General features: G+C 34.2%; 1 protein-coding gene and 1 non-coding gene across 3 annotated transcripts in view; one reads left to right on the top strand and one right to left on the bottom strand.

Moving 5' to 3' along the window:
* Positions 1 to 25,393, bottom strand: part of SWT1 (SWT1 RNA endoribonuclease homolog) — a 95,323-nt gene that overhangs the window by 50,502 nt on the left and 19,428 nt on the right. For both annotated transcript variants that reach the window (XR_013334921.1, XM_077763270.1), the window contains exons 6-14: positions 23,877 to 23,939; positions 22,521 to 22,650; positions 21,240 to 21,341; positions 20,448 to 20,636; positions 15,096 to 15,189; positions 9,172 to 9,317; positions 7,530 to 7,693; positions 6,127 to 6,265; positions 1,402 to 1,550 (exon numbers count right to left, since the gene is read on the bottom strand). Coding sequence is in view for 1 of the 2 variants with exons in the window: in XM_077763270.1 (XP_077619396.1) it covers positions 1,402 to 1,550; positions 6,127 to 6,265; positions 7,530 to 7,693; positions 9,172 to 9,317; positions 15,096 to 15,189; positions 20,448 to 20,636; positions 21,240 to 21,341; positions 22,521 to 22,650; positions 23,877 to 23,939 (1,176 nt within the window). In the remaining variant the exon portion in view is untranslated. The remainder of the gene's footprint in view (positions 1 to 1,401; positions 1,551 to 6,126; positions 6,266 to 7,529; positions 7,694 to 9,171; positions 9,318 to 15,095; positions 15,190 to 20,447; positions 20,637 to 21,239; positions 21,342 to 22,520; positions 22,651 to 23,876; positions 23,940 to 25,393) is intronic.
* TRNAK-CUU (transfer RNA lysine (anticodon CUU)) lies at positions 24,436 to 24,508 on the top strand. The gene has a single exon. It is a non-coding gene; the product is annotated as a tRNA-Lys (tRNA).

The raw sequence follows: 25,393 nt of genomic DNA, 5'->3' as shown, positions 1-25,393 counted from the left end.
ATATTCCCCTTTTCCTGATTTTCGACACTTGGTAAATAAAGTTTGGGGGGATTTTTTAATTCTTAAAAATTTTATTATTATTATTATTATTATTATTATTTTACAGTTACTATATTCAGATACCCTATCTCTGGAGGTAATCTATTTGTTGCTCAAGTTACTGCAACAGGACTAAGTATTTAGGTCATATACCAAACAAATCTAATGCATTCTACAAAACAACTCCTACTGAAAGTGTATTCTATTTTCAATATTTAATTTTGTTTTAAAGTAATCTCTACCTCCAATGTGGGGCTTGAGCTCATGACCCCAAGATCAAGAGTTGCATACTCCACTGGTAAGCCCGCCAGGCACCCCTAAAGTAAATTTTAAAAGCCCAAGCAAAATCACAAAGTTCCTGGCTGACTCAGACAATGAACTGTTTCTAACATGAAAATAAAGGAGCAACACTTCAGAGCTCTAATCGTGGAAACAACACAGGTTGTTTCCAGCAATCACATTAATGCCAGGTGGTAAGGGAAAAGCACTAATGAGGATATAGATTCTTCACTAGTGGCCTTCATGAATCTCTTGCTAATGTAACAACTGCAAAATCAGGACCCAGGAATAAATAATAATTCAATATTTTTAAATACTCTGGGCAACATTTGGTAGGCATGCCATTATCTGATAAACAGCACTAAATTTTAATACCACATTTTCATGGTAATTCCCATCTCTAGGTTTCCAATTGATGAAAGGAACTTAAAACTTGACATTCATTATTATTAGCTCAATCAATCCTATTTTTTTTTATTCTCAAAATCTTAATTCAAAGTCTGATATGCCTGTGAGTTTCCTGAAGGTTCCATTTTGTTCACTATGTTTGTTTCACTAAAGATGGGGTTTAGGGCTCGGTTGTGTGATGGGAAGGGATAATATATTTTTCCCTATACAATTCCAGTACAGAGCGAGCTCAAGCCGCAATCACCTAAATTCCCAGGTCCATTATTTCCTACTAATAGTTCTCAAAGTCACATTTGCCATGGAAAAATACAATTACCAATGTTTTGGTCATCTTAATCCAAAAGATCATTTCACTCCTTAAATCAATTCTTTCCATAGGAATTATCACATAGTTCTTATTCGCTTATTAAAAAGATGCTTCTTTTACTTCATGAGATACTCTCTTAAGCAAGTATGTTACTTCCTTACTGATGATGTATAAAACACATCCATTCCTAAGAGGATGTGTTTTATAACTTGTAATAAGAATTGCTTACTTTCTCCTTAATTCACTTCAGATTCACTTAATGCCCTTTGTGTGTTACAATAGGTTATAATTAAAATGCCCTTTTATCTGCTAATACGTTTTTAGAACACATGTGATTAGCTCTAAATGGCATTCCAAAGGTAACTTACCTCTGCAAATGTCTGGAGTAGTTTGTTGACTTGAGCAAAGGCCTGTGGAAGAATACCATCATAATTTGACCTTGTACTGAAAGAATGTAACAAACTTTTAGAATCTTGAAGGAGAAACTTCATTGTTGTAAAATCCACTGCCTTGTTAGCTGGTAACAGAAATTAAGAAGGAAAACATATGCAAGAATGAGTATACAATATAAAAATTTCTTTGGAAAGCCAATCTAATGTTAATTATGAAACTTAAGTAAGGTATACATTTACACGTACACCGTACTCCTAATTTATTTCTCGTGTGTAAGAAGCACTAGAATTAAACTTAGCTAAAGACAAAGTTCTTGGAGTTGCTCCAGGTATTCTGTATTCAGATTCCAGGAGGTTCCCTCACCATGGTAAACTTTAAAGTGAAAGAACATTATACTTTTCAGAAAAGAAAAAGAATTACCAACAAGTTCAACTACAGATTTTCAAAACTAAGGCTGTTTCGTGTACAGATTGCTAGGAAGGCATCCGAAGAGTCACATTTTGGGGGTAAGCATGTAAGTTAAATGCAGTCCCTATCATAACCAACTCAGTTAATCAAGCAGCGATTTAACTTCAAATTCCATTACATCAAATGTAATACTAGATTTCTTGAAAATAATGTTTTCTCTCTTTGCACAACACAACTTAAGGAAAAATACAAATAATCTGAGTAACAGCTGTGGGCAAGAGAAGTCAGAATTTTTTTTCCTTATAAATTAGCAAAGAGAGTTAATCTACAAGAAATAATTTAAACTGTAACAATTTTCTCTCAACTAAAATTACTTATATTAAGTTCTTGGAGGTGGTGACAATAATTTCAAAGATTTTAAAAGTTATGAGCAATGAAGTTAAGCAAATTTCTAAGGTCATTCAAGTCCAGAACAGAAAAAACTCTTTCCATTAGAAATGGAAATATAATTAGAAATTATAATTAGAAATTATAGAGTGCTAATATATACTTTTCAAAGGCATTTAAAATAACCATGCTACAATGTGTTTGTTTTGTTTCCTTTTAATGTTCTCTTTTTCAGGGGCACCTGGGTGGCTTAGTCGGTTGAGCGTCCGACTTTCGCTTAGGTCATGATCTCGCGGTTCGTGGGTTGGAGCCCCGCGTCGGGCTCTGTGCTGACTGCCAGCTCAGAGCCTGGAGCCTGTTTCAGTCTGTGACTCCCTCTCTCTCTGACCCTCCCCTGCTCACACTGTCTCTCTCTCTCTCTCTCCTGGAAATAAATAAAACATTAAAAAAAAAATTAAAAAAAAAAAGTTCTCTTTTTCAGAGAAACTTGAGACACCAGCATCTTTTATAATCTGAAACACCAGCATGGGTTTTCACTGGTACTGTTGACTTTAAAAAAGTAAAAAGTTCCTCTGTATCACTTATGCAAGTATTTGCTTAGAGTGGTGCTTGGGTGGCTCAGTCAGTTAAGCATCTGACTCTTGATTTTGGCTCAGGTCATGATCTCATGGTTCACGGGATTGAGCCATGTATGGGGGGGCTCCTTGTTAACAGCGTGGAGCCTGCTTGAGATTCTCTTCCTGTCCCTCTCTGCCTCTCCCCTACTCACACACACGCCTGCCCACTATCACTCTAAATAAATAAATAAACACAAATTTAAGGGGCGCCTGTGTGGCTCAGTTGGTTAAGCATCTGACTTCAGCTCATGTCATGATCTCACAGTTCATGGGTTTGGGCCCCATGATGGGGTCTGTGCTGACAGCTCAGAACTTGGAGCCTGATTCAGATTCTGTGTCTCCCTCTCTCTCTGCCCCTCCCCTGCTCACACTCTGTCTCTCAAACATAAACATTAAGAAAAATTAAAAAAAAAACTTAAAAAAAAAATAAAATAAACATTCAAATAAAAATTAAAAAACAAAAACAAGTATTTGCTTGGAAATTACTGACATATCAAATGAAAATTTAAAGTAGATTTTTATAATTAATTATATAATATTCAGAAATTCTAATCGAATGTGATGGCTACAGCCAGGCTTCTGGCTTCCCCTTTATCAAATAAAACAAACAGAAGTAATTTCCTTACAAAACACTTAGTTATTTTTAAAGTCAATGACTAGTTTAAATTCCTGTGGGAAAAGACAGATAAGAAATGCTACACAAAGGACAGAATGTAGATTTGATAAACCTAGTAAATCTCCTGAGAAGAAACTGGGCACAATTTCTTTTAAGGGTGTTTCTCCAACGCAGTCAATGTTCAGTTAGTCTTAGAGCCTTGAATTAATCATTTGATTTCTGTCTCACAAAAAGTTTTTACTAAGATTATGTGCTAAAGAGAAAGAACAATGATAAATTCAGTACCTAGACACAACATAAAAAGAAATCTGCATGGTTGAAATACTTTAATGCTTATATAAGGTCAATAATCATTTCACCTAAATATGGATAACAAAATCGGAAAAAGCTACTAGTTATTTTCCACACAATTTTCTATGAATTGATCTAAGGTACATTCTTTGGGATTACTGAAGTTAAACACATGCATAATTTAACCACTGAGTATACTATTAAAAGACAGTAAACATAATCATAAACTGTGATTTTTATAGTTCTATTTTATATTCTTCAGAAGCCAGCACACATGGGGCATCAGATTCTTCCAGACCAAAGATCAAGAAATTATGCACAATGATTCCAAAAAAGACTTTTTAGCAAAAGGAACAGGCACCGTCTCTCCATTCTGTATTATCACTACCTCTAAGCAGTGTGCAAATAGACAAACACTGCCCACCCCTGGAAACATAGAAAAATAGCAACTAAATACGCCATTCTTTAAATCTTATTCAAGATCATACATGACTGATGGAACTAAATTATGCTTCTACCTGGGATATGAAACACGTTTCTGTATGTTTTACAGAAACTGCTTTAAAGACATGTCCAAGGAGTCGTTCCCTGTCTCTTCTCTTATGTAACAATAAAGCCTATAAATACCCCCTATAGTTAAACATAATGCCTAGAAAATCTCTTTATTGTAAAAATTGGTAACTTCTAGGGGTGCCTGACTGGCTCAGTCAGTTAAGCGTCTGGCCCTCGATTTCAGCTCAGGTAGTGATCTCAGTGTTATGATCTTAGGGTTCGTGACTTCAAGCCCCACACCGGGCTATGTACTGACAGCATGGAGCCTGCTTGGGATTCTCTCTCTCTCCTCTCTCTCTCTCTCTGCTTCTCCCATGCTATCTGTCTCAAAATAAAGATTTTTAACAACTTGGTAACTTTTAAAAGTCATAAGGCATTGAATCAGTTACTTTAAATCACCTGAAGTAATTTCCAAATGTACAAAACTTTTTCCAAAAGTTTACATTTCAAGAGAAAGAGAGAGAGACATGACATACCTCCCACGGAATATATTTGTTTGTGTTCTGTTTTAGCTTAGTGTTAAATCAAGTTTTACAGTAATGGTTTGCATATTTTTTATGATGAAATGATCTTATTCTTCACTACCTGGCTCTTGTGCCTTTAAACTTAGCTTAGGGGCGCCTGGGTGGCTCAGTTGGTTAAGTGTCCTACTTCAGCTCAGGACATGATCTCATGGTTCGTGGGTTCGAGCCCCATGTCAGGTTCTGTGCTGACAGCTATCTCAGAGCCTAGAGACTGTTTCAGATTCTGTGTCTCCCTCTCTCTGACCCTCCCCTGCTCCCGCTGTCTTTCTTTCTTTCTCTCTCTCTCTCTCTCTCAGAAATAAAGAAAACATTAAAAAAAATTAAACTTAGCTTAAACCCTCGAGTACTCAGGCTGTTATTTAATGGCCCTCTAAACGCACAGTTATTTTTCAAAAGCAGACAGGATATTACTAATACAGGAAAATAATAAACTGAACAGATCATGTTAGGAATTCAAAAAACATCAAGAACTGAACATCCTAATAATTGTTATGCATATTTTGCTTTTTAAAGGTATAGCAAGAAAAATCTAGTAGTTTGACTTTGGAAAAATCACTTACCTCTCAGGGATGGTTTACCTGATTGTAAAACATGGGCTCTTGTAACATTTGATCAGTACTCTTCCCATCTTTTTTTTCTTAGCAGAGAAACTTTTTTTCAAAGCCTACATGGAATCTCTACATACAAACTAAAGATGGTGTTGAGGGCCAAAGGCCCGCCAACTTTCCAGGCTCCCAATCAACCTTTCTGTCTCCAATCTGTGGCAGCTCCGGAGGCATTTCAAGAAAGCTCTGTGCAACATGGTTTTTAAAAACCACCAACTAAGTGTTTGACTTTAGTCTCTTCTGGTTCTAGAGCTCACTATATACCAAAGACAAACATTTCCTATTTCCTAAACCATATAGTTTAGATAGATACTTTGATATACTATTTCTAAAATTAGTACATGGAATGTGTCAAAGTTGCATGTTAAACACAGAGAGAAATGGGAAAAAAAAGTCTAAATTCTATTTTCATACCTGAATAAACTAAAATATGGTTTTAAAAGTTTTCAAACATTATAAAAAAATTAAATATTCGTTATATCCAGGAATATCAATGGTGATGATACCATTAATGGTCTTAAGCTCTGTGAACTTCATCCATTCACACAGGTTTCACAAGTTCCCTTTAGCAGTTAGAAGTGTAAATGATTAAAAAAATAACTGACCAATTTCTCATTAATTCATCTTCACATTCCATGGAACATACCTGCTAGTCTGACTTTAACACAACACTGCTGAAGACAAAATAAAAAATTCATACCTTTACAGAGATTTTCATATAGGCTCTCAATGGTGAAAAGCACATTCTTCTCCATAACTAATCCAAATACAGCCAACCAATGTTTCCTAAAGCACTTTAATAAATGAATTAGAGTCCATGGTGGTTTCAAGTACAGCATCTAAAAAGTATTTAAAAAAATTACTACCTACTAATTTATTTATTATTCCTACTATTAAAATGTAACTAGAATTATTTTAAAATATCTATATATATTTCTGGGCAAAGTATAGTTGAGTTTTTTTTTAAAACTAAAAGATGTTTTATTAAAAGCCAATCATGATCTTAAAATTCTATTTCCATTGTAAATTGTTTCTGTAAAATTCAGATGAGTATTAATTCTTAGAGTTTCAGAAACTATATGTGCAAAACAAAAGCACTGTTTTAATCAGAAGAAGCATAGTTTTAATCAGGAAAGGCAGTCAATTTACTTTCCAACACAGTCAATTCTGGGAGGAAATCAATCTAGTTATTTCACAGAGCTGCAGGAAAATCTATATAGAAAAAAGATGGCAACTACCACTGATACTTGCTACACTCTTGCAAAGATGTGTTTATAAAGGAGATTCATCATTTAGTACTACAAGATGTCAGTACATCCTTTTTTGAATTATTCATATGCAATGACTTTCCTAGACTCTATTATAAAATATCTGATTTAAGTCAACTGTCCTAGAATCTTCTGATCACCTCTCCTAGAATCATTCCTCATCATCTTGGCTCAACACTTGATTATATAATCAAACAGCAAAAACATCATATTGGCAAGTTATTAGAATCTCACTGAATATCTGGAATAGATACAATCTACAGCTGAGGGGGACTGTTTCTCCTAGCCATAGATGTGAACAGCAAACACACATTAACTAAACTAAAAGGGCCACTATTGCCAAATGCAGTATTTTACTAATTGCAAAACAGATATGAATCTAGAAAATCCAAAATATCTTGTTGATATGATCATACTTATGCTTTGATTCTCACACTTATATGACATAAGCCAAAATACACACTTCTTTTTCTGAATACATGTTGCTATGGGGATTCCCTATACTAAACATTTTAACTCAAATAAACCAAATATGTGAGAAGTTTTTCTGAGTTCAGTTTAAGCTCCATGGGGGCAATGTGTCTGACACACCATAGATACATAATAAATAGTTGCTCACTGAAAAAACATTAAATGATAAAATATAGTTCCTAATCTATAGGAGCTGTCCACCATTTAGTTTTCAAGGAGTTATTTTGGAGACTATATGAAAAAATATACTGGGATATAGATCATTACAATGAAGCCTACACATATACAAGTCCTATGAAGATAAGATCATATATCTTTAGCAATGAAAAAGAAACTGTCAACTAAGAGGGTTGAAAATAATCACCTCCATCCAGAGGTTTCCAAAAGCAATTTTCATTTCTGTTTCTAATATTGAAGATAAAGCTGTTCCAAGAGATTTTTCAAGATCAGATATGATGCTTTCAAGTAGGATGGGTAGTTGAGAAAGCGCAGATTCTCCCTCATAGCTCTCTTCTACTGGTGCTGCTTCTTAAAACAGAGTCATGGGCTTTATTTAACACAGTAGCAGTAAATATTTTACTGTTTTAAAATTAGCATTTGACCATAAATAATAAACACTGTTTATACATAATTAGAACTTAAATTTCATAGAAACCACATAAATTCTTAACTTTTCAAACGGTATTCAGAAACATGTAACTATGATATAATTATTTTAGATATAAACATATCACATTAACAAATGCTTTATCTTTTTGACAAAAGGTAACTAAATATTTTTACTAGAATAAGAATTTAAGAAATGTGTGAGATTTTAATCACAATTCAATTGTATTTTTTTAAAAAAGGAAAAATTAAAAGAACGTTTTGCATGTATTTACAATAGAAAATGAAGAATTATGGATCCAAGTGTGTTTTCTTCCAAAAATAGTATATTCTTCCAATTGCTGCTCACATCAGTAAATTGTTTTGAAAGGACCAGTGTCTCTGGTTTAACTACCTTTAAGCCCTTCCCTTTTAAAGTAAGTTGTTATTATCTGCATTGATATCATTTCAGCAACATTATTATTTTGATACCTGAAGACAACTGCAATTTCTTTATGGCAAAACTCAAAACATTATGTGGCTTATCTCTACAAATACTAAGGATTTAAAGTGATAGCAATACAAAGGGCAAACTGAAAGCATGTTACCCCTGAAAAAATAGAAACTAAAATATCCTGTTACTCCTTCTAAATGTCATTTTGAATATTATGACAAAAGAAATTTTAGTACCAAAGAGGTCAGTGAGTAGCATGGATATGTGTCAATTTTTATACAATTACACATATAAAGTCCATATTATATTAAAGATTTCAACAATTATTTTCCCTACAGAGGGAGAAGGTAGAATGTATTTTTAAATTATGTCCAATTTAATACAACATTCCATCAAATATCAAGCTACAGAACAGATTATTCTGGTAAAAAAAAAAGATAAAACAATGGTACTGCCTTTAATATTCTTAGTATTAGTTTAAGATTAAAAATTAAAATATTACTAAAATCTTTCAAGGTTCTCCTATTACCAAGTTTTTGTTGTATTAATAGAAAGTTATAAATAGGAAGCAAATATTAAAAAGAAACTAAAAATTTCTCTCCACCTCAAATGAGTATTTCCTGTAGTTACTACTAACGTAAAAGGTACAGTCTGCAAGGTATAAAATAGTCTATACACAGTGATTATAAACATGTAAAAATGTATGTAAGTGTGTGGATATGTATGGACAAAAATTCAAATTAATTTGTAAAAGTGTATGCAGAAGGCAATAATGTTAACTGTGTTTTCTTCTGGATTACCGTTAGAATTTTCATTTATTTCTACCACATACATGCTGGCAAATAATTCAAACAATGTTATTTTAAGTGTACAAGATGGAAATTTACTATTAATTCCAATTGTTATCAATGTCAGTACATAAATGAAGATATATTTCTAATTAGCTGTAGTGTAGTAAGAATACTACCTGCTTTCAGTTGTTGTTTAGATATACAGGGTTGATGACATACATCTGTGTTCAGAGATAAGTTTAATAAATCCGCACTCAATTCTTCTTTACTGAGTGACTTCACACCACTTATTAGGCCTTTGTTTCTTAAATTTCTATCATCCCTAAGGTTGGGGTTAGGAGGAAAAATAAAGATAAATCACATGGTAACTCAAAACACATGGGATCTAATCAAAGAGTGGAGATTTTCAACATGTATATTAACAAAGGATAACAATTTTTTTAAACAATGTTAAGGAGTTAACATACAGTAGAGTATGCTTTTGAGAATAATAATTATTATATATTGAGTATTTCCCTGATACCAGGGACTGTTGTAAGCACTATATATCTCTATAGCTATACGTCTATAGCTAGATATAGATATACATATATATGTTCATAATCCAGTTAATTCTCACAATAAACCTCTTATGTAGGAGAGGTACTATTTGTATCCCCCTTTCACAAATGAGAAACTGAGGTGTAAAGAGGTTAAGTAATTTGCCCAAAATTGTGGGAGCTGGATTTGAACATAAGAATATGATCATTCAAAAAGAAACAGAGAGAGAGCCATAGTAAGAGAAATAATATCCACATGGCAAGCAATTACAAATTTACTCAGAGTGAACATGAGACAAATGGTGAGAATTTGCTATTTGCTGAAAGAAGAAAGTATGATTAGAGTACAGTGCATGAGTGTTGGGCTCTGGGCTAACAGTGCAGATAGGAGTCTGCTTGGGGTTCTTGGTCTCCCTCGCTTTCTGCCACTCCCCCACTTTCTCTCTCAAAAATGAACATAAAAAAATAAAAATAAATGAAGAAATAAAGAAATTATGAGATAAACAAAACAAAAAAACCACTGCCAGTAAGCATGCATATGTCAAAGAAATTTGTTTAGGTAGAAGGAATGATATCAGAGCCTTGAATCTATAAAAATAATGAAGAGGCGAAAAATGGAATGCAAGGTTAAAATACTCACTTTTTCTCTAATGATGTAAATGATGGAAGCAAAAATAGTAACAAAACATTATGTGTTTATCATTTCTGTAAAATTAAATATAACAAGGACAGTACAAAAAATGGGAGAAACTGGAAACACTCTGCTATAAGATCCAGACACTGAACATGAAGCAATATAATATTTTCTGAAGTTAGATTTTGATCAAGTAAGATGTAAACTTCAGATACTAGGGCAAATATTAAAAAGTTTTTTTTCAAATAGGTATAAATAAATCAATAATGGAGATAAGATGGCACCATAAAAAAAATACACAATTAACTCAAGAAAAGAAAGAAAAAGGAAAAAAAAACAGATGAAATAGAAAATAATTAGCAAAAAGGTAGATTTTGATCCGACCAATTAAATGTGAATGGTATAAACTTATCAATTCACAGACAGAAATTCTCAAAATGGACAAAAAATAAAGTACCAACTAAATACTATACACAAAATACTTTAATATAAAAACACAGATTAAAAATAAATGGGTGGGAAAAGATATACCATATAAATACGGACCAAAACAAAACTGGGATGGTATAGTAATACTAAACAAAGGAGAGACTTCAGGAAAAGAGACATTATACAGTGAGAAAGGGTCCTTTCTCCAAGAAGACAATCCTAAATTGTATGCATCTTCCTACAAAGCTTCATAATACATGAAGCAAAATAAATAAAACAGAAAGGAGAATTAAACAAACCCATAATTATAGTTAGAGATTTCAAATACTCCTCTCTCAATAATCACAGAATAATCAGACTATCAGTAAGGTTATAGAAAACCTGAACAATAATACCAACCAACTTGACCTAACTGAATTTATAGAATACTTCACCCACAAGAGGATACAAACTCTTTTAAAGTACATATAAAACATTCACCAAGGTAGACCATATTTTTGGGAATAAAACCAACAAATTTAAAAGAATAGAAATCATATAAATTAATGTTCTCAAGCCAAAGTGGAATTAAAGTACAAATCAATAACAAGAAGATTAGAAAATGTGCAAATATTTGGCATTAAACAGCAAGCATCTAATTGTCAAAGGTAAGCTATATTGAATTGAATGAAAAAAACAACATCAAATTTGTGGGATACAGTTGAAGCAGTGCTTACAGGGAAATTTATAGGCGTCTCAAATAAAGGATCTCTCTCAGCTTCCACATTAAGAAACTAGAAAAATGGGAGGCTGGCATTCAACTTTGGCTCAGGTCATGATCTCATAGTCCATGAGTGTGAGCCTTGCAACTGGCTCTGTTGCAAGAAGGGGCAACTTCTCTCTCTGCCCCTCCCCTGCTTGCACTCTTTCTCTCTCAAAAATTTAAAAAAAAAAAAAAAAAAATTAAACTAGAAAAAGAGCACAAAGGGGCATAAGAGTACTTTCTGGGGTGACAGAAGTGTTCTATCTATCAAGAGGGATGACAATGGATGTTTATCCATTGTCAACATTGTATAGTTAAGATTTGTGCATTTCAATATCACACATTTTCCCTCAAAACACAAAAAACTGTATAAAACTACTCACGGGGGGACAGGGAGTGAATGGAGATATAGATAATTGAAGAATGGCAGAGTTTTGATAATTGTAGCTGAATACTTAAGAGTTTATTAACTCTTCACTTTGACTATTCTGAAATTCTCCATAATGAAACTATTTTTTAATTTTAAATACTATTATTACTTTTTGTTTTTTTAAAAAAATTTTTATGTCTTTATTTTGAGAGACAGAGACAGAGAGTGAGTGGGGGAGGGGCAGAGAGTGAGGGAGACACAGGATCTGAAGCAGGCTCCAGGCTCTAAGCTGTCAGCATAGAGCCAGACGTGGGGCTCGAACCCATGGACTGTGAGATCATGACCTGAGAGGAAGTCAGACACTTAACTGACTGAGCCACCCAGGCGCTCCACTCTTATTACTTTTTGAAGAATAAATGAAAGAGAGCAAGTATGGAAGTAGTGAGCATAATTAGTCTCAGAGTCAGAAAGGCAGTGGAAAAATAACCTAGTTGACACAGGATAGTGACAAGGGAGATGAAGAAAAGATCACACAGGACCCCTTACTTGACTGAATATAGATTATGACAGAAAGGCAAGTATCAAAAACGACTCCTGGGTTTCTGGCTTTAGCAAATGGGTGGAAGGTGGCACTTTNGGCTCTGAGCTGGCAGTCAGCACAGAGCCCGACGCGGGGCTCAAACCCACAAACCACGAGATCATGACCTGAGCCGAAGTCGGATGCTCAACCAACTGAGCCACCCAGGAGACCCTAAAATTTTTAAAAATATTAATTAATTAATTAATTGATTAATTTATTCTAAGAAAGAGAGATCAAGGGAGGGAGAGAGAAAATCCCAAGCAGGCTCTGCGCTATCAGCACAGCAGAGCCTGATGTGGGACTTGATCCCATGAACCATGAGATGATGACCTGAGCCGAAATCAAGGGTCAGATGCTTAACCAACTAAGCCACTCAGGCGCCCTGTTTCTTTTGTTTTGTTTTGTTTTTAAAGTAGGCTTCACATCCAGTGCAGAGCCCCACGCAGGACCTGAACTCATGACTCTGAGATCAGAACCTGAGCTGAGATCAACAGTCAGAACTTGGCTGACTGAGTCACCCAGGAGTCCCAAAGGTGGAACTTTTTATTCAGATGGATAGTAGTTCAGGAGGAAAGATCAAGAGTTCATTTCTGGAGATGGCAGGTCCCAGACGTTTACAAGACATCCAAGTAGAGATAGCAAATAAGGATGAATATACTAGTCTAGAATTCAGAAGAAAGATACGCATAGAGATATGAACTAAGTGTTGCTGGCCCATACTCAAGATTGTAAGTGTAACGTGATGTACTTAAGATAAGGTATAGTAGCAGGGTTCTCCTAGCTCTACCATTATCACTATATTCATCATCACTATCATCCATTTAAGTAAAATAAATGTATCCTCACAATAAGCAGGTGAGACTTACTCAGTAGGCATGATTACAGTCCTTTAAAGGAAAGAAAACAAAACAAAACTAACCCCAAAACAGGCTCACCTGGAACATGGCAGTGCTAGAATTAAAAGTACAGTCTGACTAAAACATTTGTTTCATTAAGAAATGTTACCTCTGTTAATCCTGAAACAGACTGAAAAAAATAATGGAGAACTGAGAGTCTCACCAATTTAAATTTCATTCTGAAGTTGAACTAAGGAAGCAACAATTACATAACAATTATGTCTCACATATAGCTTATCTCATTCATTTCAAAAATGATTAACATATTAATTATCTATTTCAGTCTTCCACAAACTCCATGATATATTATGCCCTAGATCAAAAATAACTTTAAGTTCCTAGAGACAGAAATCTTTAATATTTCTTTTAACCCTGAAAAGAATCACATTATCTTTGAAGACAGTTAAAATGAGAAATTGTTTTTACATTTTAACGAAATTTTATTTTAATTCCACTATAGCTAACATACAGTGTTATATTAGTTTCAGGTGTATTGAATAGTAAGTGAACAGTTACATACATTTAAAATGATAACTGACCACGCCCCCTTATAAGAAAAACCTTATGTCTATTCATTTCTATCATCACTGCATTTCATAGGGAATTTAAGCATGATTGTGAAAGTGTAAAAAACTCCATTTTTCAGTGAGTAAAATTCAGACTAAAATTGCAGTTCAAAATTGCCCTTCTCAGTTCCTTCAGAGCCTTTTGTCATACACAGCGAATACAATTTTGTTTAACATTATGTTAGTTTTACCTTAGAACTAAGTTATGAATAGAGGAAAGGAAGCAGGAGACGGGGAGGAGGGGAAGAAAGGGGAGGAGGAAGGAGAGAGGAGGAAGGGGAGAAGGGAGACAGGGAGGAGGGGGAGGAGGAAAAAACTACTGAGATCATTTTATGTACTGGGTACTACTCTACATCCTTTATGTATGCATTATTTTTTTTTTTAATGTTTTATTTATTTCTGAGAGAGAGAGAGAGAGAGACAGCGTGAGCAGGGGAGGGTCAGAGAGAGAGGGAGACACAGGATCTGAAACAGGCTCCAGGCTCTGAGCTAGCCGTCAGCACAGAGCCTGACGCAGGGCTCGAACCCATGAACCATGAGATCATGACCTGAGCCGAAGTCGGACGCTTAATCGACTGAGCCACCCAGGCGCCCCTATGTATGCATGATTAAGGACTCACAATAACTCCATGAGGCAGATACTAGTATCCCCGCTGCATTTGACATGTGAGGAAACTAACTTAAGCAACTTTCCCAGGTCACAAAGCTGGTAAGTGGGAGATCTGGGATTCCAGCCTTCACTCCATTAACAGACATCAGGGGTATAGCTACGACATAAACTGCCTCTTCCCCACAAATTAATTAATTTATTAAATAACCTTCTTGCCTCATGACCAAAAATTTGTCAGACTTTTATTTCCGAACTATTTTATGGGAGGATAAAATTGGCTGTCCCCAGCTTTTAGAAAAGGTTTCTGAATGTCCTATAAATAAAACCAACATAAGATTTTGTAATTTTCTATAGCTTACACGTTATGAGGATGTGTTATAAAATTGAATATGCCTACTGGCAGATTTAGAAAATGATGTATGTTTTCGATCCTTAGCATGGTGGGTACATTATGACTTTTAAAAACTCTTTGCTATAAGTTGCTATTTTTAAAAAAAGAGGGGCACCTGGGTGGCTCAGTCAGTTAAAGCATCTGATTCTTGAGTTCGGCTCAGGTCATGATCTCATGGTTTGTGAGATGAAGCCCCACAACAGGCTCTGTGCTCAGAGTGTGGAGCCTGTTTGGGATTCTCTCTCTGCCACTCCCCTGCTCACACTTTCTCTCTCTCTCAAAAATAAATATTTTTTGAAAATTAAAAAATTTAAAGAAAGAGTAAAATGACCATGAAACTCACGTGCACAGAATAACAACAGAAGAAGGGAAGAACTCCTGGTACTGAAGACAGCATTTTAATACTCGATCATCATTGTTCTCATCACTCAGTCCATCTGCGAATTTAGCAAAAGCAACAGTCAAAAAGCACACTAAAAATCAAGGCGGCCCAGGCTATATTTACAAATCAAAAACATCTAAGAAAGAAAACTTCTTAAATAAAAAGAGAAAAATCAGATATGACAAAAACAATGCCTTAAAAATTCTGGATCTAGAATTCAGGTAGCATTTAACTGCATATTTAATAAAGTATGTAGTTTACTACGAAACCAGAATAGGATATGCCTATTAATAAACACAAAGGAAAGAAAAGTGATCAGTGAGTTAAATGCCATACTAGAAACCTAAAGCTATGAATTTTAGGCTCTCAGTTCAGTCACGTGGAGATTATAAATAAATTAGATGATTACATCATTCTCGAAATTATCTCTACTTAAGAGGTCTGTAAGATAATAAACAATGGTTCTACCAGCAACAGAATGGAAGCGAACGGTGTGTTTGCTTTTCCTTAATCTCTAAGCAATTAACACTTAGAGACATATAGGAAAAGGCAATACAGGCTGCAGGCGGAAAACACAAAAAGTAATTTCTACCAAGTGTTAATTAGTGGCTGACAGAATGTCCGCTGGCATTCTGGAAGCCCTAAAGCATGATTTAAAATCTGGGTTTCGTGAAAATAATATAATGTATAAAAACGGGCCCAAAGACTGTTTTTCTTAAGTCCTTACACTGCTTGCCTCAAAACTCTCTACGTTGCTTCATAAGATTTCACTGTCACATCCTTTGGAGCCTAGACACAAACACCAATTTAAGCTCTTGGTGAGTCTCTTACACACTACAATTGACTGCATCCTAGACAATGAGCCCCAGCTTTGTTCCCAGACTGTAATCTTTCTTCCCCCTCAACTTTCAGCCTACATTACTTGGTCTTGTAAACATTCAAACTAGAAAACGCATTCAATCAAGTAACACATTTTATATAAGGTTGAATTTGTACCCAGGCCCCTGTGCTAAGTAACTGGATATGCAAACTCCTAAGGAGTTGACAATCTCATAATGAGGTCTAGACAGAATTGAACTCACCTCAGAGCGTAAGCCTGAGGGAGAAAACACACCTAAAATTGCAAGAATATTCATGAAATATTTATTCAACAAATATTTTTGAGCACCTGCTCAGGTACTGTTGAAAACTGAACAAAATGAAAACTTGGGAAACAGACCAATCTGAGTTTGAATCCCTGCTTTCCACTTACTAGATATGTAATCTTGGGCAAATTGCTTAACCAGGAAAAGGTAATAAAATTTATACGAAGAAGTTGGCCCAATAAATGCAATAGCAAGTACTTTTTAAGTAATATATACTTATTACTTAAAACTCAGCTTACATGGCACAACAGCAATGACCTCTACTCATAACATCAACCCCCCAACATTGTGTATAAATTAGAGTTAATATAATTTTTAATATTTAACAGAATTTAAGTTTCTCAATAGCAGGTTCTGTCTATGTCATTCACAGATGCAGCCCCAGAACACTGTCTGTACAGATACTTGGCAAATAAATGAATCAACAAAAAGATCATAAAAGAAAACATAAAAGTAATGGAAAAAATGTTTGGTGTGGGAGTGGCAGATAACTTTACTTTGCCCTTATTATAAAAATAAGGATTATATAAAGTCTGGAAAATATAGAAAATATAAAGAATTAAAATAATTCATAATTCCATCAGCCAAAATATATCCAATATACTTCATCTATAAGTATATAAATGCATAATCTAACAAATTTGGGATGATACTTTTTATTCTTTTAAATCCTATCTTGTTATTACAGGTTTGAAATACAGTAGTATTCTCTCACATAGCTATATAGCATTGTATGTAACTTCTCCAATTGTTAGAGAGTAAGGTTATTTCAAATTTTTTGCTGTAAAGATAATGCTGTCACAAACATATAAATCACTGTAATCATCTCTGATTATCTTTTTAGAATACATTTCTAGAAAGAGAATTGTATGTTTATGTTTCTTGATACACACTGATAAATTACTCTCCTGAAAAGTTGCTAATTCATATTCCCAAAGCACTGAAGCACTGCTAAAATGCAAAAGAATACCTTTCTAAACTTAAAGGCAATAAAAAGAAATAAGGAAAGAAAAAGTGAAAGATATAAATAAATTTAAAATGTCTATACGTAAGAAATTAACAACATTAAAAATGGCAAACATGCAGGAAAAAATTTGCAGTGAAAAAGGAATAGACTAGTTCTATTTCTTCTTTTGTGAAATACCTATCACTATTCTTTGTCCAGTTTGGAAAAAGGGATTTTTTTTGCTTTTATGGTCAGGCTGTATAAGCTTCCCATTTAACAAGGACACAAGAGAATTATGCCTATTATAGGCCATTAACCATCCAGTACTTTAATGTATTAACTCAACAAATCTTCACAATCAATTTTTGAGCTGGGGGCTATTTTTCCCTATTTCATTTACTTAGTTTCCTCATCTTTAACTTTCTCCAGGTCAGATTAATCAGATTTCAAGTCCTATTCTCTTCTCACCATACTAAACACTATATCAAATACATACAATTTTGAAAAGGGTTAAAAAAATACATTGTTATACTCAATGATTATGTAAAAGGAATACAAAACATATAAAATTAGCAATTATTAGAGTTGGTTACAAAAGTGCCTGACATTTGTAAAGTGTAATAAAAGTTCAACTTGTTCTTTCCTTTTTCCAAACAAGCACTTTAATTTTACTTAATAATCCTGAACTGTTTTTTCATAAGAATATTAGTTCAGCATTGGAATATAAAATGTAATTTTATTATGATAAAAAAGCCTAAATATATTTCTAATAAATATCATAAAATCATTATCAACAAAATAAGCTTATTAAGTACATTGTACTTTATACAAAAAAATGTTTTTAATGATCAGTCTGAAGGAAAGATGATATGAAAAACAAAGAAGTTACCTGATATAAATAATTACACAAATAACCTATTATTATATCTACAACCTTATAACTAAAAGTAACTTCAGCAATTTAATAAAACTAAGATCAAATAATACCATTCAAACATTAAAGGGACATATTAATTTCAAGGAAGACACCCAGAAATTTAAACAACACCAAATTTTGAGTCCACTATTATAATTTATCCTCCTTAATGATCAAAAACAGCACATAGGTAACAAGTTAAATCATCAAAAAGTACATAAAAATGGAAAAGTCAAAAGAAACATCTATAAATCATCTATAAGTAATAAAGGTGGCCAAAATATCTGTTCTAAAGTGAGCTCCAAAATAACTTTCAAAGCAAATCTGTTGAAATAATTGCTATGCTATTTAGGACAAGTTCTTAACCTCTCTGTGTCTCAGTTTCCTCATCTATAAAATAGGGCTAATAAGAGTATATTTTACAAGTACTATATGGTTTGAATGATATATCCCTAGCTGTTAAAGCACCTGGAAAAGGGCCTGGAGAATGGGAAAATAAGTGTTATCTATTATTATCATCCTTATCCATACTATTATATAACAAAATATAATTTATAATAATAAACTAAAAAAATAAAATAAAAGATTAAGAGTAAAAACAAACTCTTTTTAAGGTTTGAGGTTTTATTGACATGATGATTTAGATGAGGGGTTACATTTGTTAATTGTATGGTTGTTTTAAAAATAAAAGTACTGTCTGTTAGCAACACTACCAAAGTATTCATGGGTAAAAAAATTTTATATCATATATCTGAGATCTGCTTCAAATTCCTGCAGGAGTTCCTGCAAAATGCTGATAATTACTGAAAATGAGTGATAGGTACACAGGGATTCATACATTATTCTATTTCTGCATTTTAAATTTTTCATAATGAAAATTTTAAAAACCATGTAAGATGTTCGATTTAATATAAATGTTCAAACACTTTGGTATTTTCTTAACTCTAATAAGTGATATTTGTGGTTTCCCTTTGAAAACTCTTAAAACATACTACATGAAGCTCATGCTCAAAATACATAAGGGCTGTATATGGAACATACTAAGAGCTAATAAGTATTTGTAAATGGAATGAATGAATGAATGAATGAATGAATGGTAGAGGCCCTTTTTTCCAAAGATGAGACTAACAACTGCTAACAGGGCTAATATCATGATTGGATTCATCATAGGATGAATGTCTTATGGTATATATGAGTATAGCAGAAAACATACATCCACAATATTTAAAATAGGGTAAATGCACATAATACATACATAATTCTGAATTAAGAAGAAACAAAGTGTTAAAGAATGAAATAAATCCTCTAAATATATGTATAAACTGTGCAGAGGCAACAGTGTTGCTTTACACACAGATTTTTTTTCCACCAAGTTATACATATAAAATATAAAGAATATACTTAGGTCCTAAGACTCGACTGATTTAAAAATGACTTAAAAGAAAATCTATAGACCTTTATTATAGAAACACCTCCTAATTACAGATTGTGACAAACCAGAGGAAAACAGTGCCTCTCTCTGCATTATACCAACTGCACACAGTGACAGATTTGAAACCTAGATGGCTTACAGGCTTCATCACTCAACAATGATATTCACACACACACACACACACACACACACACACACAAAAGAATCCAAGGTACTGTAATATACAAAACTATACCTATAGAACTATACAGTAACTGTCTGTGAAATATAACCTAAGAAGGTCTAGGAGAAGCAGAAAAATAAAAATCAAAACTACTGAACCAAACCTANACGAACCGCAAGATCATGACCTAAGCGAAAGTCGGACACTTAACCGACTAAGCCACCCAGGGGCCCCTATAAATTTTTTTTTTAGAGATGTTTGTTGTTGTTGTTGTTGTTGTTGTTTTTATGAGGCACCTGGGTGGCTCAGTTGCTTAAGCATTTGACTTTGGCTCAGGTCATGATCTCATGGGTTGTGAGTTTGAGCCCTGCTTCGGGTTCTGCACTAGCAGTGCAGAGCCTGCTTCGGATTCTCTCTCCTCCCTCTCTGTCCCTCCCCCATTCTCTCCCTCCCTCTTCTCTCTCAAAATAAATAAATAAACTTTAAAAAAAATAATAAAGATTTTTAAAAAATTTTTAAGTAATCCTTCCACTGAATGTGGGACTCGAACTTATGACCCTGAGATCAAGAGTCGCTTGCTCCACCGACTGAGCCAGCCAATTGTGCCCCAATTACAAAGTTTTTTTTAAGTTTTGCACCACTTCCCTACAATCATGAGTCAGCACCCAAATAAACCTTAATCAGGAAACATCCTAAGAGAACCATACTTACAAAATTTTTGAGATGCGAGTTGTATTGATTGACCCCATAGCTTTTTATCTTGATTTTTGAGACTGTCATTGATGAAATGAACTGCAGGTATAGCTTTGTGTTGGACATGTTTTAGTAGTTTTCCTGCCTTCATACGATCTAGCTCTTGTACAACCACCCAGGGAATTATTAACACAAGTCTATCAAAGCCTGAAAAATAAAAAATATTTCTTAGAAGTCAACAAATATTTATTTAGGTACTAAATTGAACTGTTGTAGGAGAATTAGAAGTTTTGAAGTAAGGAATTCACAGTCTAAATGAAGAGATGACATGAGGCGCCTGGGTGGCTTAGTGGGTTAAGAGTCCAACTTCAGCTCAGGTCATGATCTCACAGTTCAGTTTGTGAGTTTGAGCCCCAGAGCATTGGGCATCTGCTGTCAGCACAGAGCCCCTTTCAGATCCTTTGTCCCCCTATCTCGCTGCCCCTCCCCCACTCTCTCAAAAATAAACAAACATTAAAAATTGTTTTTAATAAATGAGATAATACATAAAAATGGATATTAAAAACAAATAGAAGTATCAAATAAATGTTGCAAAAACAAATACCATTGGAGATCAAAGAAAATAAGTTTAGATTGTTAGGTTAACCACTCAAGGCTCTTTTTTTAATTTATGCTGATTATTAACATATATATTAATATATATACTTCATAGATTATCCAAATGTGTTTGTGGAAAAAAAATACCCCATATCATTGCTGATATAAAATATGAACTCAAGTAAGAAAATCAGAATCACGTTTTATAAATACCTGGGACTTCTGTTGTCTTCAAAATTCTAACGAATTTGAGATGATTCATCAGAATATTTGTGTCAATAACAATTAAAAGCTTTTTATCTGAAGCACTTTTTGCTAGAGAAAAAGAGCAAAGTTAGGATTTCATGACCTTGATAAAAGACTTATATAATAACTAAAATTTGGTATCATAGAACTTTGATGGTATTCTTTTTTTTTTAAATTTTTTCTAATGTTTTATTTCTTTCTGAGAGAGAGAGAGACAGACAGACAGCATGAGGAGGGGAGGGTCAGAGAGAGAGGGAGGCACAGAATCTGAAACAGGCTCCAGGCTCCAAGCTGGCTGTCAGCACAGAGCCTGATGAGGGGCTTGAACCCACGAACCATAAGATCATGACCTGAGCCGAAGTCAGATGCTTAACTGACTGAGCCACCCAGGCACCCCAGAACTTTGATGGTATTCTTAAGGACACTGCCTTCAGATGACAAAAACAAAACTGTGTTTAATCCTTAAAGGGACAGTAATCAATGTTTAATTATCTAACAGTAAAACATCATGAATTGTTTGAGTGGATTTTAAATTTGAAGTGGCCCCAGCAGTTAACTAGGTTCCCAAGCCCCACTCTACATCACTAATAGCTGTGCACTTAGGATTTATAAGCTAATTTTAATATATGGTGAGCAGAATGTAGTTAAAAAGATAAACAGGTGAAAGTGAAAGAAAACAGATAACACCAGCGTTATTTCACAGGCCCATTGTGAGGATCAGACAAGTTAACGCACAGGAAAACACTTAGCAAACTGAAAAGTGTAATGTGATGTAGCATTACTATTTTTATAAATACAACTCAAACAGGTATGCTAATAGATTTTGGATAATATCTATCATTAACTTCTCCCCATAGTAAGAATGATCAAAACTTTACTACATAAATAAGAAAACCATGAATATAATCCCTTTAAGCAATTTGCATTATTTCTTATCAGTGTTTTACATAAGCTGAAATTATGATTAAGACCAAGACTAAAAGACAACGCTGATCACTGATAGCAGAATAATAGATAACTATGATTACTGGCCCTTAGCAAAAATATGGCTAAGTGCCCAATAATGTGATAAGATAAATATTTGACCTGATTTCTGTTGCTAGAAAAAAAATATACCATACTTCGTTATTTCAAATGAGCACACTTTAACGTCTTTCATCTAAATATTATAAAAATTGAATGTTGGCACATTACTTCCTAAGAAAGTGTAGAAGATCATAAACATCATCATCTACATATAGGATATACCAGGAGAGGAATGTACATCATCGTCCACCAAGTCAATCTCCATGCTCGTTAACTCCCCAGAAGAAAAAACCACAGGTAAATCCACACTTTTCCCTGCACGCGCAGCATGGAGCTCTTCCACTATTTGCATCTAAATGGTAAAAGACCCACAGTAAAATATTTTTAATTATCTCTTCTGAAGATTAAAGAGGTTGGAAAGCAATGAATTCTAATTAATTCACTGATGATGAAATGGTTTGTGAAAAACAATTACAAAAATACAGAGGCCACGTGGCAAAAGAATACAGATTTATAAACATAATGCAGGGGTTTGAAACTAGCTCTTCTCTTACTACTTCTGTAACCTTAGGCAAGCACATTATTTAACTTGGGTCTCCATTTGTTCATCTATGAAACAGGAATGTTAAATATCTATTTCCTGGTAGTGGTTTTGTGAAGATTGAAATAATGTGAAGTTCCCTGCACAAAACCTAGTCCATAGTAGCCCTTCAAAATAAGTTCATCCCCATCCCATTTCTTCACTTCAATGTCCTTTGAAAGTCAACTATGTTTTCATCTGGATGATGAGCCTCTTCTAGAGACTTCTAAGACTGTTTATGAATCATCAAAAACTGAAATCTAGATTTTAAGATGATTCTCACTTCAGGGAAGTAACTCCCTGATATATTTTGATGTGAAGAATTGTAAATATAATCTAGCTTTAGAGCAAGGGTGAGAAATCTTTCTTCTCTCAAAGAGCACTGACCCACAAGAGACAAAAATACAACTGACTATCACAAATAAAAAGCAATCAATATGGTTGTAAAGTCTTCTTCAAATAAGAAACTGCAACAAAGTGTTGCATGAATTTAACTCTAATTTAGAACCAAGAAACATAAAATTCTATGCAATAATTTCATGAGATTCCAGCTCGGAAATGAAACAACAGATTAAAATATATATATACATTTTTACGCATGCACTCTCATTTTCAATAACATTTTCATCTTATCGTTGATGAGAAAAATAAAGCCAACCAGTTAATACCACAATGCAGTTTGGCAAGCCTATGTATAAGCATGTCAAAGTGTGATAGCATTAAATCAGAATTCACGTAACTTGTGGGCCACAGGCTCCCTGCTCTTTATTCAAACCAGTTTAGAGCTTATTAAAAACAAAGACAAAAAGGTGATCAGGTAGATGTAACTATTTTTCCCAACAGTTTTTCACAACTTCATAAACTTACATATTAAGTAGAGATATCACTATTATTTTCATATTATCAAGGTTTTTACAGTCATTTTTTTATTTATAAATGTAGGAACTGTTTGACTTAATTTCATTAAAATATTCAAAGTAAATAAGGATATCAGTAACCTCTTGATCTGTATCTTGAATACTTTCAGGTGACACTGAAGAACAACATGGAGCTTCAAAACTCTGAAATGAAAAGTAATTTCATTAGTTAAGGATGAAGCATACACCTAGGGTAGGGTTTGCAACCTTGGCACTATTTACATGGGGCATCAGATACTTCTTTGTTTTGGGGGCTATTATGTGCATTACGATTCAACAGTATACCATGCCTCTACCCGCTAGATACTAGCAGGACTTCTCCTTCCCAATCTTGACAATCAAATATGTCTCCATCGAGTCAAAAGCCAAATGCCCCTCTAAGGGGCAAACTGTCCCTAGAAAGAAGCCCCTAGAATAAAAAGCCTCATTCTATCAAGTCAATGAAACAAGACAGAAATTCTTTAAAGTTTACTCCTTCATATATACATTCCTAAAAATATGTGTATTCTAAGAACAGAACTGTATGCCACCCTGAGAAACAGAAAGAACTATGACCAAGGTCAACAAGCTGGCCTTCAGTGGTGGGAAATTTTCACCCAGGAGTAGCTGGCCCACTTTTAAAAGTGACATGACAGGAGGGGCCTGGCTGGCTCAGTCGGCAGAGCATGTGACTCTTAATCTCGGGGCTGTGGGTTCAAGCCCCACATTGGGTGTAGAGATTACTTAAAATCTTCTCAAAACATAAAAATAAAAGTAACATGAGAAAACAAAGGGAACCTGAAGATTATGACATGGCTGAAGGAGAAAAGCTGAAAAAAATGCATATTTGTATTTTACATGGGTAGAGCACCAGAGGTTTGTGTTTTAATTTTTGTTTTTTAGCCAAGGTTGAAAATCTCTATCCAAGTTTTTACTGGTACTTTCACTAAGCAGATGAGATTTACCTGACCCTACGTACAGGTAATAGGGAATTCATCAAAAGCTACTACTAAATCAAATCATTTTCTAAGAATTCTGCAAAATAACACCAAACTCACATGTATGTTACAGGCAGCCATATAAGGTATGAATTACATATTCTCTTCTTTTTTTAATTTCTAAAAAAAATTTTAAAAATGTTTTATTTATTTTTGAGAGACAGAGCATGAGCAGGGGAAGGTCAGAGAGAGAGAGGGAGACACAGAATCTGAAGCAGGATCCAGGCTCTGAGCTGTCAGCACAGAGGCTGACATGGGGCTCGAACCTATGAACTATGAGATTATGACCTGAGCTAAAGTCAGATGCTCAACTGACTGAGCCACTCAGGTACCCCTACATATCTTCTTTAAACAAGTATATATGTTGCTTCACTGGGAATTCAGCTTCCATCCTAAATTCACAACACCAGTCCTCACGTGCTATCGTACCATATATATCATACACATAGGCTCATTACAGCTTTACTGTTCCATGACCGTGGATTTTACCATCTCTTCTCCAGTTGACTTTAAATCTCACCAGATCCTTAAGGTTCTCTTCAATTCAGAAGTGTCAAACAAGCTAAGAATATTATCAGAATTTCCTGCAACTATTTTTAAAGTCTTGTTGTTCATTTACTT

The sequence above is a fragment of the Crocuta crocuta genome, unplaced genomic scaffold (genome assembly GCF_008692635.1).
Source record: "Crocuta crocuta isolate KB4526 unplaced genomic scaffold, BGI_CrCroc_1.0 scaffold3, whole genome shotgun sequence".
In the NCBI taxonomy this organism is placed as follows: Eukaryota; Metazoa; Chordata; class Mammalia; order Carnivora; family Hyaenidae; genus Crocuta; species Crocuta crocuta.
This window is presented reverse-complemented; position numbering and strand designations above follow the sequence as displayed.